The sequence below is a fragment of the Lissotriton vulgaris genome, chromosome 7 (genome assembly GCF_964263255.1).
Source record: "Lissotriton vulgaris chromosome 7, aLisVul1.2, whole genome shotgun sequence".
Taxonomy (NCBI): Eukaryota; Metazoa; Chordata; class Amphibia; order Caudata; family Salamandridae; genus Lissotriton; species Lissotriton vulgaris.
The window spans coordinates 1,155,662,512-1,155,681,943 of NC_141695.1; the positions used below are offsets into that span (position 1 = coordinate 1,155,662,512).

At 40.7% G+C, this 19,432-nt stretch overlaps 1 protein-coding gene across 1 annotated transcript in view; it reads left to right on the forward strand.

Moving 5' to 3' along the window:
• LOC147703075 (sulfate transporter-like) overlaps positions 1-19,432 on the forward strand; it is a 306,504-nt gene that overhangs the window by 187,930 nt on the left and 99,142 nt on the right. The window contains exons 2-3 of the mRNA XM_086931611.1: positions 13,182-13,357; positions 16,124-16,748. Coding sequence (XP_086787737.1) covers positions 16,137-16,748 — 612 coding nt within the window. The 5' untranslated portion in view covers positions 13,182-13,357; positions 16,124-16,136. The remainder of the gene's footprint in view (positions 1-13,181; positions 13,358-16,123; positions 16,749-19,432) is intronic.

Here is a 19,432-nt window from a genome sequence, read left to right on the forward strand (position 1 = left end):
CCCTGGCTGAGTCTATAAAATATCATAACCTTGAAGAGGTCCTTCGATCAGCCAGGCCCTCTAGCCTCACTGACAGTTTCTTGGATTTCAAGAATGTCTATAGCTTTGAGAAAGAATTAGACGCTATAGAACCTGTCTTAGCAAAAAAATCGTTCTTACAGTTCAGATATGGTACATTACCCCTTTATTCCTATTCTGATAAAAGGAAATTGGGTTTAGCTCGCCCTTGTCCAGGTTGCAATGATCCAAATGAATCTTTAATCCATGTGACTTTGTTCTGTCCTGCCTATTCTGCTAGCAGGAAAAAATGGATCATACAGTTATGTGTGAATCTAGGACTTAGGAACTACATAGACTATTTTAGAATTTTAAAAACTGATACCAATGCATTGATAGTTACTGCTATTGCTAAATTTTTGTTTTCGATGTGGTTAACTAGACGAAGACTGATTCGTTTGTAGAAATCCGCTTATTGTGGTTAGACTGCTCTGTCTCAGTAATAACTAGTTTTTTTGTGTCCTAAAAATTTTTAGCTTGTATTTTATTGTTTCAGTGCTTTTATTGATATATTATAAACCGCACGCTAACTGATCATTGTAAATATCCAAAACGAGATGTAACTATGCATGGTTGAGTTGTAAATGTATTTTTTTTCTAGTTGCGATGTACTTTTATGGTTCATTAACAAACCGAAATAAAGTTAAAATGATGATGATATATCATGTAACGATCACTTCGTATCTATTTTGAATTATTAATCTCTGGCATTGTCAATCCGAACTTTGCTACAGCCATTATACTAAAAATCGGCATTGCGCATTGTTGCTGTAAAGGTAATAATTGCGGGGATAAAAACCATATCATAATATCCCCCTCACTAGTTGACCGACAGGAAAAGTTACCCGTTATCTTAGTGAAGTACTCCCCCTATTCTTTCATGGCGTATTTATTGTGTACTCCAATCCAGCAGCACTCCTCCTACTTCGGCACCACTCCCCATGTACGGGCCCCATTGCCCCCAACGAATTATACTGATTTCAATTGTGTACACGGCCAGCAGAATAGTTATCAGAAAAAGAAGATGCCCCGGTAATTTTGTTGTGTTAAAGAACGTATACTTTATATCATGTCACCGCAGGCTAACCAAACATTTACCCATATGGCTCCTGATACGAATTCACCACCGAGTCTATCCGGTATCCGGTATGTCAAAAGACTCCTTCGTTTCGTACGTGCTGTTTATGCACGTCAGTATCGTACGCCACTCCTACACTTCCGGATAATTCCGATAGGGAAACAGCCCTTTTATCTCTTCAGTGTCATTTTAAAGGGGAAAACGACTGTTCTGGCTAGTCTTCATTAGATTACTCAATCCAGCTACCACTCTGTAAGTTATATCGTCCGGATAATTCTTAAAGGGAAACAACCCTTTTCTCTCTTCAGTGTCATTTTAAAGGGGAAAACAACCATTCTGGCTAGTCTTTATTAGATTACTCAATCCAGCTACCACTCTGTAGGTTATATCGTTGCCCCCTATATTTCAATTTTATATAGAACGGGAGTACCACATTTAACACCCCATGTTTGACATTATTTATATAAGGCATTGATGGTTACTTCTCCTAATGGAATTCTTATTACAGCGAGCTCTACTGTATGCTGGATTTATTCAAACAGTTATTCTCATCCAATCTTCTTTTGTGTTTAATCCCTGTGATATAGTATTTAGAATAGAAATGTATCACATTTCTCTGTTCTTTCTCTTTACTTCTGTGTTGCCACCCCTAATATTTCCAGTGATTTTTTCGATAATGAACCATTCTATTTTCATATGTTTGTGACCTGCAGCTACATAATGTTCCACTAGCGGGGCGTTGATCTTTTTAGTTTTAATAGCAGATCGTTGTTCAAGGACGCAAAGTCTTAGTTCTCTCCCTGTTTCTCCTACATATATCATCTTACATGGGCAGCGTAATAGATACACTACATTACTGCTCACACAATTGTTGTGACTTTTAGAGGTCATAGTGAAGTCATTGTATGATATCTGTTTAGTGACCATGCAGTGTTCACAGACACTACATGTGCCACATTTAAAATTTCTCACAAGTTTATTCATCTGTAGGTTTGCTTGTATGAGGGGCTTATTTGGTCTATAGGTGTTAACTAGACCTTTTCTTATATTGTCAATTTTCTTAAAAGCGAATAGTGGTTTCGCTAATTTTACTTCTTGGCCCTCATTTGAGAGATTCCAATTTGAGTTCACAACGTTTTTCACTTTATTGCTCACATTCGAGTATTGTGTGACAAACACTAGACGTTTGTCAGAAGTTGTACTTTCATTCTTCTTATTCTCATTAGTTTGATCAATCATGCTTTCTCGATCATAAACTCTTGCACGTTTAAATGTGTGATGATTAGCTTCTTTGGGCAACCCCGAGCCAGTAACTTGCTCTTTAATGCATCTGAATGCCTATAAAAATCCTCAAGAGTGGTGCAATTTCTTCGCAAGTGGAGAAATTGCCCAAATGGGATGTTATCCCTCTGTGCACGGGGATGATAACTCCCGTAATGTAACAGGGTATTTTTATCCATTGGCTTTGTATAAAGCTCAACGGACAAAACCCCAGAAGTATTTTTTATGGTGATGTCTAAAAAATTTGACTGCTGAATTGTCATATTGAGCCGTGAATCTTAGATTTGGGTCCCCCAGGTTCAGCCATTCCAAAAATTCCCTGTAATCCCCAACTGCCCTCGGGATTGGGTTAAGGTTCCTAGACCATAAGTAAGCACAGAACATCCCAGATTAGAAAATGTATTTAATAAAGAAAGTAGAGCTCCGGCAATTGACCAAGTCTTGAACAAATATTAAGTGGGTTAAGTCACCCCAAATTGCGAAGCAAACTACAGCACCGTCCTCCGCATGAATGACAGTCCTGGCATTCCCCAACGGAGGGCACCATCCTAAGAAGTGGCAGACAATGCCACTCGAATTGAGCAGTCTATGAAACCGGAGAGCAATAAAGTAACAGGCAGACCCGTCCCCCGCAAGAATGCCTGTCCAGGCACTCGCCAACGTGGGGTACAGTAAGTGCGCAGTTGAAGGCACTGCCACTGGGGAAGAACCCTGTCTTCACAGGATAGAGCTGAGCCCAGCTCCGCATCAAATAACAACCTTGAGTCTTGTACAGAGTACGTGGTTTCTTGGGACAAGAGGAATGCGGCTTGAAAGGTAGGAATCCACTGTCACGGGACAAGCGCTCGGTATGGAAGCCTCAAGGAAACGAGCGCTATGGCAGAGACTCGGTTAGTGCTAGCACCCAGCAATATGAGGTAGAGCGTAGGAGGGGTACAGATCGGGTCGCGTAGAGCAGCCTCTCACACAGAACACCTGTACCACAAACGTCTGGACAGGAAGCAATAAAGGAACGCTATTCCCTACCTCATCGAGGAGACTGGAATCGCCGGCTCTGGAATCGAAATATCCGACGCTCTCCCTGTCGGCCACCATCATTTTAAGTTCCGCGCATGATCGCGCACAGCTTCACAGGAGTTGTAGTTTTTCCCCGCTGCTGGGACATGTAGTTCGTGTCCGCGCTCTGCGAGGTTCCTTTGCACTGCTGATGCTTTCTGTATTCCGGGTGACACATGACATTCCCTAAGGATATCAGCATTGTCTTCCTAAATGAAAAAAAATTAATCAATGAAGCGATGCCTCATCAAGATATTTTCATAGAAGGGTGCCGCTTCATTGAGAATATGTTTATCCTCAAAGCTTCCACGTAGAGGCATGCTAGGCTCGGCGCACAGGTTGCGCCCATGCGGGTGCCCTTACACTGCAAATATAACTCCTCTTTGAACAGAAACAGATTATTCTTTAAAACCAGTAACATGCACTCAATAATGAACTCTTTATCTGCACCTCTAGTGACTTCTGGCACAGGCAAGTCACCAATAACTTTAATAGTTGCATTTGTATATAATGATTCTATGTCGAGGGTTACCAGCCACTGCGTGTGTTCACAGAAAGTGGTCCCCTCGACCATAGAAATTATATGGGCAGAGTCCCTCACATAAGATTTTTGTCTAAGAACTGATGGTTTCAGAAAGGTGCCTATATATTGACTAAAAGGTTCCAACAGCGACCCCATTCCACTTACTATAGGTCGCATCGGTGGCGGATGTATATTCTTATTAATTTTTGGAAGACCATAAATTGCTGGTGTTAAAGCATTGTCATTACTAAGAAACTTGAGTTCTGCCTCACTGCCCCAATTATTGGTTTCTGCATTGCATAACATTTCTCTAACTTTTATTTTGAGGCTGTCTAGTCTGGAATGGGGAACTTTTAAATAGTGATCAGCTACTTCCAACAGGTCCATCATGCGTTTTTCATAATTGCATGTATTAAATATGACCACTCCTCCACCCTTGCTGCAGGTTTCACAGTGATGTTAATATCGTCCTTCAGATCACTCCTGCCCTGACGAAACACGTTGGCTGATGTTTGTGTCTATGCACTTGGATATACCTAAATAAAGAACTTTTTCACAAAGAAACTGATCAAGCTTCATTACTTAATTCATAACATCCTAGTTGTGCACCGCTCCATTGTTTTCTCATATATATATATATATATATATATATATATATATATATATATATATATATATATATATATATATATATATATATATATATATATATATATATATATATATATATATATATATATATATATATATATCCTTCACCTTCCTTCCAACTGACCCACAACTCATTATAAAAGTTTTTGTAATGTTCATTTTTAAATCTAGGTTTTTCATAAAGTCATTATAGCTGTCAAAAGCCCATTGTAGCACTATTGTGGTGAGGGCCATAATCATGGCGTCGTCCGCATAGAGTAGGGCAGGTATGGGGCATTGTTGTTGCTGGAGTAGGTCTCCGCACCTTTCCAGCATGGATTGTTCCAGCCCGTGGGTATGTAATGTATATAGGAAAGGTGCCAGGACACAGCCCTGTCTAAACCTTCTTCCCACTTGGGACATCGCTGTACATTCCCCCTAAAGCCATATCTTACCCGGGCTACTGCATTTGTATAGAGCTCTCTTAAAAAAAGAATTATGGGAGCCTCCACCCCCAATACCGTCAAGGTACTCCATAATTTGCCAGGACTTGCGCAGTCAAATGTGGCCGTTAGGTCGACAAAGGCCAGGTACAATTTTCCCTTTCTCGCCATTGTATATTTTTCCATCAGAATGATCGGATTGAGCCCCTGTTTTAACTAGCCCCTCCGTAAAGCCAAATTGAAGGTGCGATATGACATTGTTATCCACAGTCCATTGCTGAAGACAATTTAGGAAAATGCGACCTGCCACTTTGCCCACCAAGTCCAGCAATAGGATGGGACAATAACATGCTAGATTCTGTCAGTCTCCTTTTTTAAAAATTGGTACTATTATAGAATCTGACCAAGAGTCTATAAGTACTATTGTGCAGCAGGCCTCTAGCACTCGTGTTTACAAAGGGCCCCATAACTCAATACAGTAGCTTCCATCCCACCTGCTTGGTGAACAGTATCCCTTATGGGGAGGGTCTTAGAGTGTTGAGGAACTGCAGTGACTCACAAGACAGAGAGAATGCTTTAAATGATTTACAACAGCGTTTCAAGCAAAGAGGGTACAGTAACAACTGTCTGGAGACATCTTTCAATAAAGTCAGACAAAAGACAAGAGAGGAAGTCCTTTTCAGGGATAGGAGAATGAAGAAACAGGAAGGGAATGAGTGCAGAATAATCACGAACTACAACAAATTGCATGGTTCTGTGAGGAAAATACTAAGCAGACATTGGCATGTCATTAAGAATGACCCAATTATTGGTCCAGCTTTAAGCACCAGACCCCTGATCACTTTTAGAAAGGCGAAATCCTTTAAACAGCTGCTAGTCAAAACCATACTGACTAAGACAAAAAAGAAGACAAATAGAAGCAATTGGTTGGCTAGAAAAGATGGGTTTCTTAAATGCAAAAAATGTAAGGCTTGTGAGCATGGGAGGAACACCAGTACATACAAACCGGGTCTCTCAAACAGGATGAAAAAAATCAAAGGACAGTTTGACTGTAAAACGGAATTTTCGATTTATGTTTTGAGCTGTGGATGTAATTTACAGTATGTTGGTAGTACAATTAAACCCGTTCACCAACGGATACTACAACATTTGAGGGCGATAAAAAATGCTGATAGAACATATCCAGTCGCCCGACACTTCGAAAAATTCCATGATAAGAATGTAAACAGTCTGTCCTACTATGTAATTGACTCCGTGCCCTTGAATGAAAGAGGGGGGGATAGGGTAAAAAAACTGCGCAAACTAGAGTCATGGTACATAGTTGAACTGAATACAAAAAGCCCGTATGGATTAAACATTGAAGAAGATCTATACACTCACCTATGATTTATTTTATGACTTTAAAATCAATTAATTTTTTGTGGTGTATCTGACTTCCTGCATAAACAAAAGTTCATTTCCTCTAGGAGTTAAAGTAACTGATTGTTTTTAATTAAGTGCTCTTACAGTCAATAAATAGAATAGATTGGGTTTGCCCACTGGGGCTCTATCTTTTCTGGAAAAAGTACCAGTAAATCATCTATGCACAATGATAATATTAGTCAAATAATATCGAAATTAGAAGCCGATTACTGCTCATAAATTGCCGTCTAAGGTGGTTTGGTGAATTAAAATAAGCCCACTTGGGCTGTATTGACTTTACCAAAAACTGTGTAAAAATGTCCCGAATTAGGGGTAGAGGAATGACGAATTATAAAAGAAATATGTATTGTTTCTTATTCATTCTTTCACAGTTTTTTCCACTTTGATTAGATGCTTTATTTATGTAAATTGCATTTTTTGAGGCTTCTTTGAAAATGGCACTGAAAAATAATAATCTTTTGACTTGAATGTTGTGCACGATGATAATATGTGTAAATAACTTTTCCATTTCTATGAATTTGCTTGTCACGTGATGTATCACGTCAGTATAGAGCACTTTAAATAAATGTATGTATGTGTTAACACAAAACCTATCGTGACCAAGCCTGCTGGGTCAGGCGAAACGCGTCGTAAGCGACTTTTGGAATAAAGAAAGTTCTTTCACCACGCTGTGTCGTCTCCTTCGGAAATTGGTTCGGAGTTTTGAGCGCTTGATATATATATATATATATATATATATATATATATATATATATATATATATATATATATATATATATATATATATATATATATATATATATATATCCTTCACCTTCCTTCCAACTGACCCACAACTCATTATAAAAGTTTTTGTAATGTTAATTTTTAAATCTAGGTTTTTCATAAAGTCATTATAGCTGTCAAAAGCCCATTGTAGCACTATTGTGGTGAGGGCCATAATCATGGCGTCGTCCGCATAGAGTAGGGCAGGTATGGGGCGTTGTTGTTGCTGGAGTAGGTCTCCGCACCTTTCCAGCATGGATTGTTCCAGCCCGTGGGTATGTAATGTATATAGGAAAGGTGCCAGGACACAGCCCTGTCTAAACCTTCTTCCCACTTGGGACATCGCTGTACATTCCCCCTAAAGCCATATCTTACCCGGGCTACTGCATTTGTATAGAGCTCTCTTAAAAAAAGAATTATGGGAGCCTCCACCCCCAATACCGTCAAGGTACTCCATAATTTGCCAGGACTTGCGCAGTCAAATGCGGCCGTTAGGTCGACAAAGGCCAGGTACAATTTTCCCTTTCTCGCCATTGTATATTTTTCCATCAGAATGATCGGATTGAGCCCCTGTTTTAACTAGCCCCTCCGTAAAGCCAAATTGAAGGTGCGATATGACATTGTTATCCACAGTCCATTGCTGAAGACAATTTAGGAAAATGCGACCTGCCACTTTGCCCACCAAGTCCAGCAATAGGATGGGACAATAACATGCTAGATTCTGTCAGTCTCCTTTTTTAAAAATTGGTACTATTATAGAATCTGACCAAGAGTCTATAAGTACTATTGTGCAGCAGGCCTCTAGCACTCGTGTTTACAAAGGGCCCCATAACTCAATATTGTGTTTAAAAATGTCGACGGGTACTCCGTCTGGGCCCCCGGCCTTTCTACCCTTACTAGCTTTTAGTGCACATTCTACCTCTTCTAGGGTAAAAACCAGGTCTAATGGGAAATCTAATGGTGGGAGACTTGGGCCTACAGTATTTGCAATTATGTCTTCCTCCTACCTAGGCAGTCCAAAAATCTTAACAAAATGTTCAACCCAATGTCCTTCATCGATGGCAATTTCTATGGTAGGGGTGTCTTCAACTGTCAGGAATGGGGATTTTACCACGCACCAAAAAGCGATACTATCCTTATTGACACTTGCCTTATGTAGTTCAGCCCATGTCTTGTTTTTTAATTCTCTGTTTTTCATATTTTCACGGCCTGGTTATAAGCCTTCCTACATTGCTTAGCTTCATTTATATCCCTTTCTTTTTAAGTAATGTAAATTTTAAATCAGTATAGGCTTTTGTGCATTTACTATTGAACCACCCCTTCTTCTTCACATTCACCTTTTTTGATCCAACTTTCAGGGTGTTCCTAATAGTTTCTGTTATTTGTACATAGGTCGCTAGCACTTCCTCACATGATGAGGAATTGCCCAAACATTTCTAAATTAATTTAAGACTTTTCTTGACCACTGTCTTAGTAAACTCATGCAGTTCTACCTTATCTCATATTAGGGAATAGCCATTTATTTTGTCGATTATCAAATCTTGAACCGCATATATCCTCTCATTATAGGAACTACAGGTTTTTGAAGGGAAAGATATTGACACACTCAAGGGAAAACGGTCACTTTTTGCATTCTTATGTGTTTTAAAACTCAACAAGCGAAGACTGGACCTATTAGGAACTATTATAAATTCAATGACAGGGCTCAATCCTCTCACATTAAAGGTCTGAGAAAATGAAACTGGTGGTGAGCATAATACATTAACAAAACCTAGATCTAGGACAAACAAAATCTCGTTTAACAAATCAACATATACAGAGTGAGGAAAGTGGGGTAAGTCGCAGTTATCTTCATCAGACAATCCACAGGTTACATTATTATTATGTGGGCACAAAGCTGTATTAAAATCCCCCCCTCCCCCATACAAATAAAACATTCTCTTTGCAAGAGTTCTGAATTTCCTGTAAGGTATTTCTGAACTATTATAACATGTCCACCAAGTGCTCCTTCTGTGCGTTATTATAAAAAATAATCAGGACAACCAGATTTTGTTTATCCATGTTTAAAGTCACTATTTGATAATTCGGTTCTGAGTTTCTTAAAGATATTTTGTTTATCGACACCAAATTTATGACATGTATGTTCAGTCCTTCCTTGAGGCTCCCATAAATGGACAGTATAGCAGGTGTTTGGTAGGTCTTGTACCCTTCAATATGGGTTTCAATCACAGACCACGTCTCCTGCAAACAAAAAAATGTACATTTCCCACAGATTCATGCCAGAGAGGGTAGGTTAATTATGGCCATAATCCTGTTGTATTCCAATATAGTATTGTGATGCTATTCTCAATAAAAACCTGTTCATTTAGAGTGTCAGATACCACAGCAATAGGTGTTGCTATGTCAGTACTTTTGATGGTATAAATTCCCTGCTCTATCTCAGGGCTAGAAATTAAAGTGGGTCTGCTACTCAAACAGTTATCTTCTGGGGTTTCAATCTGAATCTTCAGTGAATCTTCCTCCCCTGAAGGAACAATTTCCGAGCTCATTTCAATAGATTTTAGTGTCTGGGAAAAGTATGGATTAAATGTTTGTTAAAAGTTGTTATTGGAAGCTGGGCCAGTCAATCTATCTCTTCTAGGGAAGGGAGTAATGCAAACTGATTTCCAACTGGTATATTATATCTATGATTATTTCTCACCTCGGTATGCCTGCCATTAATGCCATTCTCCTGCATAAAAGGTGGTTGATAGAAGTAGCCGAGGGATAGTATGTTAATGCCCCCTACTATCACGGTGTTATTACCTGCCTTTCATAAGATGTTCTCCACTAACTTGGGTGTTTTAAACGTTAGTACCATGCAGTCACCTGGTAACGTTTTTTGATCTTTTCCAACCCACTCAACCCTAGGCGCCATCTTGAACTCCATAAAAAGTTGGTCCGTGAGCCCAACCTTCGTACTTAACCAGTGCAATGATTTATTTCTTGAGGTTTCCCAGGATTCACTATGATGGGGCCTCAGCTTAGGTACATTTGCAAGTACAACCATGTTTGGTGTAACTGCTTAAGGTGATTCTAAGTAAGGTGGTTTAGGGGGTTCGTTAGGGAGTGTCCTGGCTAGTAGGAGTGCTATGGGTTGGTTACAATAAGTTGTGATGGAAGTATGCTCTTGTGCGGCTACTCCCTTCCTGCCCTTGTTTAATACATCCCTTGAATACTTTCCAGTTGTGTTATGTATGGGAGTATGTGAAGGGGGCAGTCAACCTAGTTGATGTAAAGTAGTCGTGCTAGGTCTTATGGGTTCTCTCTTCTGGTTAGTATGATACCCTCACTACATAGGTTAGAACTCATTCATATTCCGGGATTTCCATTACCCTCTTTTGTTGGATCGCTAATTATGTGTTTAGCACTTCCCTCCCCGGCTACGAAATTAGTCAGCCGTACCTCTTCCTGGTCTACTCTTTTATCTATCTTATCTAGTGAGTCTCTTAGAAAAAGATCTAATTTTTCAACTAACAAAGTTAGTTTTTTTTATATCGCTCCCCTTGGGTTTTGCATTATTACCTGTCACTTGTGGATACTTTTTTTAGCTACAGTTGCTTTTTTACCTTGTTTAGCAACATTAGGGGTGGTTGGCGTGATGGTCTTGGTGATCGTTAACACCTTGCATGCTCATGACGAGGTCAGCTCGTCATGAGCCACGGTGCTCGTGTGCTCATGACGAGCTGAGCTCATCATGACCATTGGAACGCTTGCATGCTGGGCTAATTCCCCTGCTGTGCGAGCGTTCCACACAAACGGATGTGGTCATGACGAGCTCAGCTCGTCATGAGCACACGAGCACTGTGCCTCATGACGAGCTGACTTCGTCATGAACATGGGAGCACTGTGCGTGCCCCCCCTTCCCCCCAGCATAGCAGGGGAATATGCCCCGCAGGGAAGGGGTTACATTTCCCCCACCTCTGTTTCCTCTCTCTGCTTCTCTATATGTATTGGATTTTTTTACAACTTCGGTGGGGGTTCTGAGAAGGAATCAGAATCACTAAGTATTACTTGGCTTGGTACGTTTTGAATGCAATCATTCTGGTGTATATTGTCATTTGAAACTCCCCCAAAGGCCCATGTCCTCCTGCTATTGCACTAATTGGCCCTGCAGTCAGCCCCATGGTACCTAGTTCTAGTGAAACCTCTACTGAGGATATCTGTTTCTCTATCGCCCCCATTGCCCCTGTGAGGTAGCTCATTAGTGTTTGCTTTGGATGTCCCATAGCCTTTTTTTTAGCAATCGGCTGTTGTACAGTTGCCACCTTTCTTTTTCCCCATTCTTCAAAATTGATTTTAAGCTCCCTCCTTGAGACCACCAAAATGTACAATAAGGGAATTATAATAACAGCATAATAGCAGAGTTGCACACGAATAATTACTATAAAAGGACGATATGGGACCCCCTTTTTACTGTAATGGAAGCTAGTACCACAATTTGGTTAATGCAAATGCTACCTCTCTGTGTTTGATCTTACTTACTCACTTGCCACTCTATGAGTCCACTGTCAATAAATAGTATCTCTGGAACACAAGATACAGAGAGTGGGCCAAGCCCAGCCTTGTTCGGGCATGGACGGCCTTAGACGGGCTTGGACGGGCTCAGACAGGCTTGGGCGGGCTCAGACGGGCCCGTCTTGGCCCGTTCCTTGCCCGGCACTTTGGGACCGGCTCCGTGAAGTTATGGCATCCTCCAGGGATCAGGGGTAAAGTGCAGTGTGCCCAGAGAAGTCAGGATCCTCCCTGAAAGTGCAAAGTGTTTCCGTTGCAGAGTGATCTCCCAACAATAAAAAGATATGTTGTGAGGGGAAAATTGCTCACATGTCCATTGAGCAGCGAGGGAGCTCTGCCTATACACAGCGGAAAATACCATGTAGAGATTGAGCTTTCCATGAAGAATACGTACACTCCACACACACTCCCTGGGCAATTTAGGGCTTTTAAGCAAATTGATATTTTAACAGAAAAAGTATGGGTTCCCAAATTTGAAAATCTCATATGATGTCAAAATCAATTGACCATCTATTGCTAACCTGGTGTCAGTTTTTTCTTAAAGTGTGAATTTCACTAATAGTGACTGAGACTGAATGGGGTGCTTGTATTGTAGTTGGGCATAAATTATCATAGTAGTGGTGGTCCACCTAAATGTCTTTTAATAACAAAGAAATGTTTAGTTTTATACCACACTTTCGTTTGATAAAAAATATAAATCACAATCTTTTTTAATATGATCTAGAATAAACAAATTGTTCCATATGACCTGGCGATAGTACCAATAACAGGGTCTTTCACAACCTTGCAATCCTTTAGCAGGCCTATCTAGCCCATAGACTGTTAATCAGGGGATTATGTTATATTATATGCATTTGTAGAGCGTGCAATCATCCACTAGGCTATCCTGACACAGAGCAGGCATACGGTCCTTGTCTAGAGGCCGGGGTTACTCGAAGAGCCAAGCCTTCAGCTTCCTGTGAGAAGCAATTAAAGAGAAGGAGGCTCTAATGTGTAGTGGGAAGCTGTTCCATGTTAAACATATAATGATTTATGAGAACATTGTGACCTCTAGCTCTTTTCTGTGTATGGGTGGGATGTGTGCAAGTAAGAGTCTGGATGAGTGGAGTTGTCGAGCTGGTTGTTGGTAGGAGATGCAACTGTTCAGGCAATCCATGCTTGTATTGTGTAGTTCTCTGATTGTGAGAGTAAGGAGTATGAACTAAGCATAATTGTGAATTAGGAGCAGTGGAGCTCCCTGAGGTACGGTGTGATGTGAGTTCCGAGTGCAAGGTTGAGGAGGAGTTGCGTTGACTTTCAAGTACAGATGGCGTTCCTGTCGTCCAGCCTGCTTTAGACAAGGGTGCAGCTGATGGTTTTTCTGCTGTTGCAGGGGAGCTATTTGAAGATCTTCCTCAGCAACCTCATGGCGTGAAAGCAGGAATCTGTGACGGCATTGACTTATGCAAACTAGTCTAGTTTGTTGTCAATATTAATCCCGAGGTTCCTGGCTAGGAGATGAAGTAGGTGTGAGTCGGAGGTCGGCCAGCAACCAGGTGGAGACCCAGGGTGAGGTGTTTTTTTTACACAGATCACTACTTCTGTCTTGTTGGTGTTGCGCTTGAGACAGTTAGATTTTATCCCGGTGGTGACCTCTGTCACGCAGGTGGTAAACTTGTTCCTTATGTGGGGGTTTTGTCGAGAGGGACAATATAAGATGATAGTCATTGGCATATGGGAGGATGTTGTTGTGGGCGTGGGTGACATTGGCTAGTGGAGCCATATATGTGTTGAAGAGGGTAGGGCTGAGGGCTAAAACTTGAGGCACTCTGCAGATTAAATCACAGGCTTCTGAGGAGCATTTTTGTTAAGCTGACTGTTTCAGTCAAAGTCAAAGTCAAAAGAACTTTATCCGAATGTTCATAGTAACATCCATAAAAGCACATTTCAATAAAGTTACAATTAATACATATAATTCATATATTACTAGGTATCACATAAAGTAGAGGTTCACAGACAGAATATACAGTTAATAAAAAGTTTTTAAGTATAAATTGGTTACACTAATTAAAAATAAAACTCTCTGCAACAACACAGTTATCCCTCCATACTTTTCCTGAATTTGATTGCAAGTTTGAAAAAGCTACATACAAATAAAGTGCAATCACTACTTAGTAGTTGGAGATAAAAAAGTGCTGGTCGAATTTGTGCAAAATGCAGCTGTTTGAGAATTGGTTTTAGGTATAATTTCCGTGGTACAAGGTAAAAAGGGCAGATGAATAAAAAGTGTGTCAGGTCTTGCGGAGACTTATCGTCGCAGCCGCAAGGTGGCAACACTTGGCCTCGATGGGCTCCCCTCGGTACTGCCAGTAGAAGATGAAATAGGTCTAGGCGGAATCTTGAAAGCAAAAAGCGGTCATAGCCTGACAGGGGCCATGACAGATACGGTTCCATGTGTACAGAAGTTTTTAAAAGTACATGTTTCCGGACACTGTCTTTCTTTAATTCGGCCTCCTCCCGGGCTAAGTACCTCAAGGAAATAAATGTCTTCTTCACAGAGGTAACATCAGATTTTCTAATAAGTTCTGGGGTTGCAAAAAGGTCAGGACGCCCTAGTTCAGTTAGGCATTTTCTAATATATTTGAGCCAGGGGACTTTAGATCCATTTTTCCAAGTTATTGCTTCTTTTAAAATTGGTTGGGTAAGGGGTATTTCAGTATTTATCCAACAGTTTAGCCAACAAAGTATAGGATTTACGGCTAATCTGTCGCTCAAATATGGCACGCCCAGTTCTTCATGAACAGGAAACTTACCAGTGCCCCTAAGTACCCTCAAGACAAGTTTTACGAAGCTATTTTCTGCAACCTTCAGTCCTCTGGAAGAAGTAAACCCCCATAACTCACTGCCATAACACGCAATAGATATACTTTTTGCTTGGTAAAGTTGGAGCAGTGCAGCCACTGGGGTATTTCCCATTTTTCTTGCAAAATCAAGTATGGCTGCATTAGCCCTTGTTACCTCTCCCGTTTTCCTCTGTACAGCGGGTCCCCAATTTAACTGATGGTCCTAGAGGACACCCAAGTAAGAGAATGTCTTGGTCACAGGAATTTTTTCCCCATTAACATTAAAGATATTTGGTTTTTTATACCCCAAGCCTACCTTCATGACATAGGATTTTGAGTTTTTAATACTCAAGTCCCGTGAATACATGAAGTCATAAAATGCTTTTAACAGGGTTTGTAGGCCTGCTGCAGTCCTGGAGATCAGGACTGCGTCGTCCGCATAAAGCAGTACCGGCAGTCCTCTCCGGCCTACATAGGGGTAATCAACTCCCGTGTCAAAAAGGTACTGTTTTAAATCATTGATGTACAGATTGGAGAGGAATGGGGCTAGAATACACCCTTGGCGAACGCCACGATGTATTCCAAATTCCCTTTTTAATTTTAAATCTTGTGTGTATCTGGCATTTGCTCGTGTGTCAGAATGCATGTCGGCTAAGAAATTAATCAGATTCTGCTCTATACCCATTTTTGCCATGACATCCCATAGTCTTCCTCGATCTACACAGTTGAAAGTCGACGATAGGTCCATAAATGCCATGTGAATTGTACCTTCTCTGGCCATGGTGTATTTCCCTATAATCATATACAGGTTCAGACACTGGGTAATCATTGAATGACCAGGCCTGAAGCCATATTGAATTGGGGAAATTATATTGTTTTCATCTGCCCAAGTTGTTAATCTATTTAAAATTACACCCCCTACCACTTTGCTACAGAATTAATTAAAATTAAAGATTAATTAAGATTTTCAGTCCTTTCCATCAGAAAGGGGCAGATCTAGCAGAGAGCAGATGCTTGAATGCCAATCTCTTGTATACATCTGATGATGGTGGGGTGTGATGCCATGTTGAAGGCCCGAGAGGTCCAGAAGGATGAGGTTCAAATGCATTTGTGCTCAAGTGCCATTACCAATTCTGGTCTATGACTTTTGCTGTCACTGTGGCTCTATCTCTGGCATGCTTCCTTAGCGCCTTATATTGTGATGGTACTGCATGCCTACCCTCAACTGAAATTTCAAGCAAACCTGTATCATCAAAGGATAATTTGATACATCTATGAGAAATGTTCAAAAGACTAGGACTTAAGAAATCTGTGTTTTCACAATAGTAAATGTGGCTTCACACTGCTGGATTGTCACTAGTGAAGACGGGCATCAGCAAATGTCTGCTTGAGGAAGAAATACATTAACACTGCATTAGTTTTTGATGCTTGGAATAATACGGTAGAACTGACTTTATTCCTCATGATGCTCTCCTTTCCTTCCTTTATTTAGTTGGCACCACAAGATGACATCCCAGCAAAACGAGTTATCTGAGCAGGACGCAGACTTGCCGTCTTTTCATCGCACGTCCTTAGCTTACATGCAAGTCCGTCTGGAGGAGCATGAGCAATGCAAGCCCAGCACCAAGGAGTTGATCCTCAAGAAGGCCAAGGAGATCTGCACTTGCTCCCCCAAAATGATCGCAAAATCTCTCATTCAGCTCCTTCCTGTGCTGGAGTGGGTCCCTCGTTATAAGATCAAACAGCAGCTCCTGAATGACATTGTTTCAGGGCTCATCGTTGGAGTTGTCACCATTCCGCAGTCTATTGCGTATTCCCTCTTGGCCAACGTGGATCCTATTTATGGACTATACACAAACTTCTTTTGCTGCCTTGTTTACATTGCCTTTGGCACATCACGCCATAACTGTGTTGGGACCTATGGGGTGCTCTGCCTGATGATTGGCCAGTCAGTTAGCAGGCAGTTGAAAGTTGCTGGATATGCGACAGATGGAGGAACTGTTGCTGGAGCATTTATAAACTCATCCTTGCCAATCAATGCCACTGACTTCTGTGACAAAAGCTGTTTTGCGATCAAGGTTGCCACATCCTTGACTTTTCTTGTTGGGGTTTACCAGGTAAATTGCAAGAATTAATTCTGTTGGCATAGTCTAGTCACCAGTGGTGAAGGAAAGCTGCCATAGTCCAGTAAGTGATCAAAGAAATTGGTCCCTTTTCTCATGTTGAGTATTAAAAGTCATCAGTAATTAAGCTTCTGTGGGTCCAGCAAACCAATAGTCCCTTGCACCTGCTGCACTCATGATAGATACCCCCCAGAAAATCACTGGCCGCTCATATGTTCTTACCAATATCACCATTTGAGTATTACCCTGCATCAGAATGGGCTGGAACCGGCAGTCCAGGAAATTTGGCAGTTCTCAAAGGGTAATGTATTATAACCTCTTCTAATTAATTAATGGTATTTCTTTAAGACGAATAGCAAAGCATCTCCTTTTAGAAGCATCAGTTTCTTGTAACATAATATTTTGTTCTTTCAAGTACAGTGTGCCCCCTTTTATTGTAGGCCTCCGAACTTGATTAAAGTTATCCTCGCTTAACCACAGGGACTTTGACCTCCACCGAAAGTGATTTTAACCTAATATTCTGGCTATCCACTGTACTGAAGCTCAGACCCAGTAGTAAGTGGAGAAATGAGCATAAATAAGCTTGGCTTCAACTATTTGAAATGAGGTTTAGGGGAGTGCCCTGACAGGTACAGCGAGGAAAGGCCAATACCTCGCCTTTTCCAAATATATGACAGGGAGAGTGTCTTCTTGACATTAATAGTGAGCACTTATTTATCAAGTTTTGTGCCCTAATGATTGCCTGGTTATTATTTTACATGTCATCTGGGTGCTGGTAAAAGCTGCTCAAGAGTGTGTGGGATGAAATAACTAATTGGAAAGGTGCCTAGTGTTTACCTCAGAAATGTAAAGGAATCACCTGTGATTTAGTTGCCTAATCAGAGGGTCTAAGAGGTTGGCACAGATCCACTACATTTAAATGCCTGTTCAGTGAAGTCAAGCTTGTGAGAAGTGACTTCCAGTATAGGCTCAGTCAGGATTTCTCTAAGATTCTGAGGTTGTAAGTACCACCCTAGCAGCACAAAAATGAGGCTTCATGTGCTAAATTCTTACAGAAGTACTAGATTCTATATCTGTGATTTAAATTCACAAGCCTCCTTAAACTTTCTGGTTACCTTGGTGGTCAATGTCACTGATGGGAGATGTTGTGATTGTTAAGCAAGACACAGTATAGTGCAATGAATCGTTTAAGTGATATTCATCCCCCCACCATCTCTCCTTGTTCCAAGACCGTTTTTACATTTGGGAAATTTCAATCTTACAATCTTAGATCTTGATAGGTTTTATTACACAAATGATAGCCAAGCCAAAGTTGCAGCATTTTTTCAAACAAGTTGGAAATTGTAAAGATACCCAGGGATTGTGATTTTCCTTTTAGCAGTCTAAGAGAACAGCACAAATCTGGTCCAATTTCGTTTTTTAGTGCTGTGCAAGAAAGTGCCAGGACAGTTCCTTGCAAGATGGGAATAGAAACAACACCCTCTCCGTTTGAGCCTACTAAGGCGTTATCAGTGAGGTATAGCTTACGACCAATGTTACATTGTTCTTTGGATTAATGTCTGGGCAACCATCACACTTGGGGTGTCTACCCATACCGTGCAGCTGGAGATTGTGCACAACATGGACTACGGGGAATTGTGTTTTCTTTTGGTGATTTAAGGCTGCCTCATGGGGATAAACAACAGCTGCTGGTCAGCAGCCATATACCTAATGCCCCACTGAGAGAGGTCAAGCCCTAGGTATACTGGAAGCGCAAATGGGATCTATACAACACTACAGAAGTAGGCAGAAGATATGTGGCTGCTTAGTAGTATGATCTTGGACCTGTGAGGCAGTAAGATTAGTCACACTGCATAGGAGAGTACCTTTTTTGCCTCTCTCCCAATTTGTTTAAAGTTTTCCGACGTATTGCTTCGCACATCTAGCAAAGCTTACAACATGTTTGTGAGGATTCATGGTTTATAATTTAATACAGCACTCCCTAAAATTGTACTCTTTCTACCTCATTGGACCAGGCAGAGAAGAAAAGGGTTTTTCTGTCTTATTTTTGAATATCTAGCTGGTAGTCTATACTTCCTATTTTTGTGGATTTTGCATGCTTATAGTTTGTGGGAAATATAAGTATGAACCCCAGAGGTGAACCCAGAGAGCTATGCAGTCTGAAAACTTGACAATAGTTAAGGGTTTCCCAAACTAATTTCTCATTGAAAATACAAAACAGTGAATGTACATTTTACCCATTTTTCAAAGTTAGACACCCTGAGGAAAATGAGGATGGCTAATCTAATAAAAACACAATGTCCTCAGAATAATGTGAAAGAAAATAGAGAAATGTATGACCAATTCAAAATAATCCACTTTCCACAATTCTACCAATTAATCCAATCATGCTGATTGGCATATTTTACAGGAGGAGATTCCGACACAATTGCAACCATGTCAAGTCCATATCTTGGAAAAGGGACTTTGTGTGTCACCTATGTGTTATGTTATGTTACTATATATTGTAGAGCGTGCACATACCAAAAGAGGCCTCTTGCTGGTGTGTCTGAACGGTATCTGACAGAAAAATAAAGAAAAGTAAAAAAGACTTACTTTAAAGACACTCAAGGGTGCACAGACATAATATCGACTCCAAAATATCGTTTGGACAGAATATCGAGTTTTAAATATCGTTT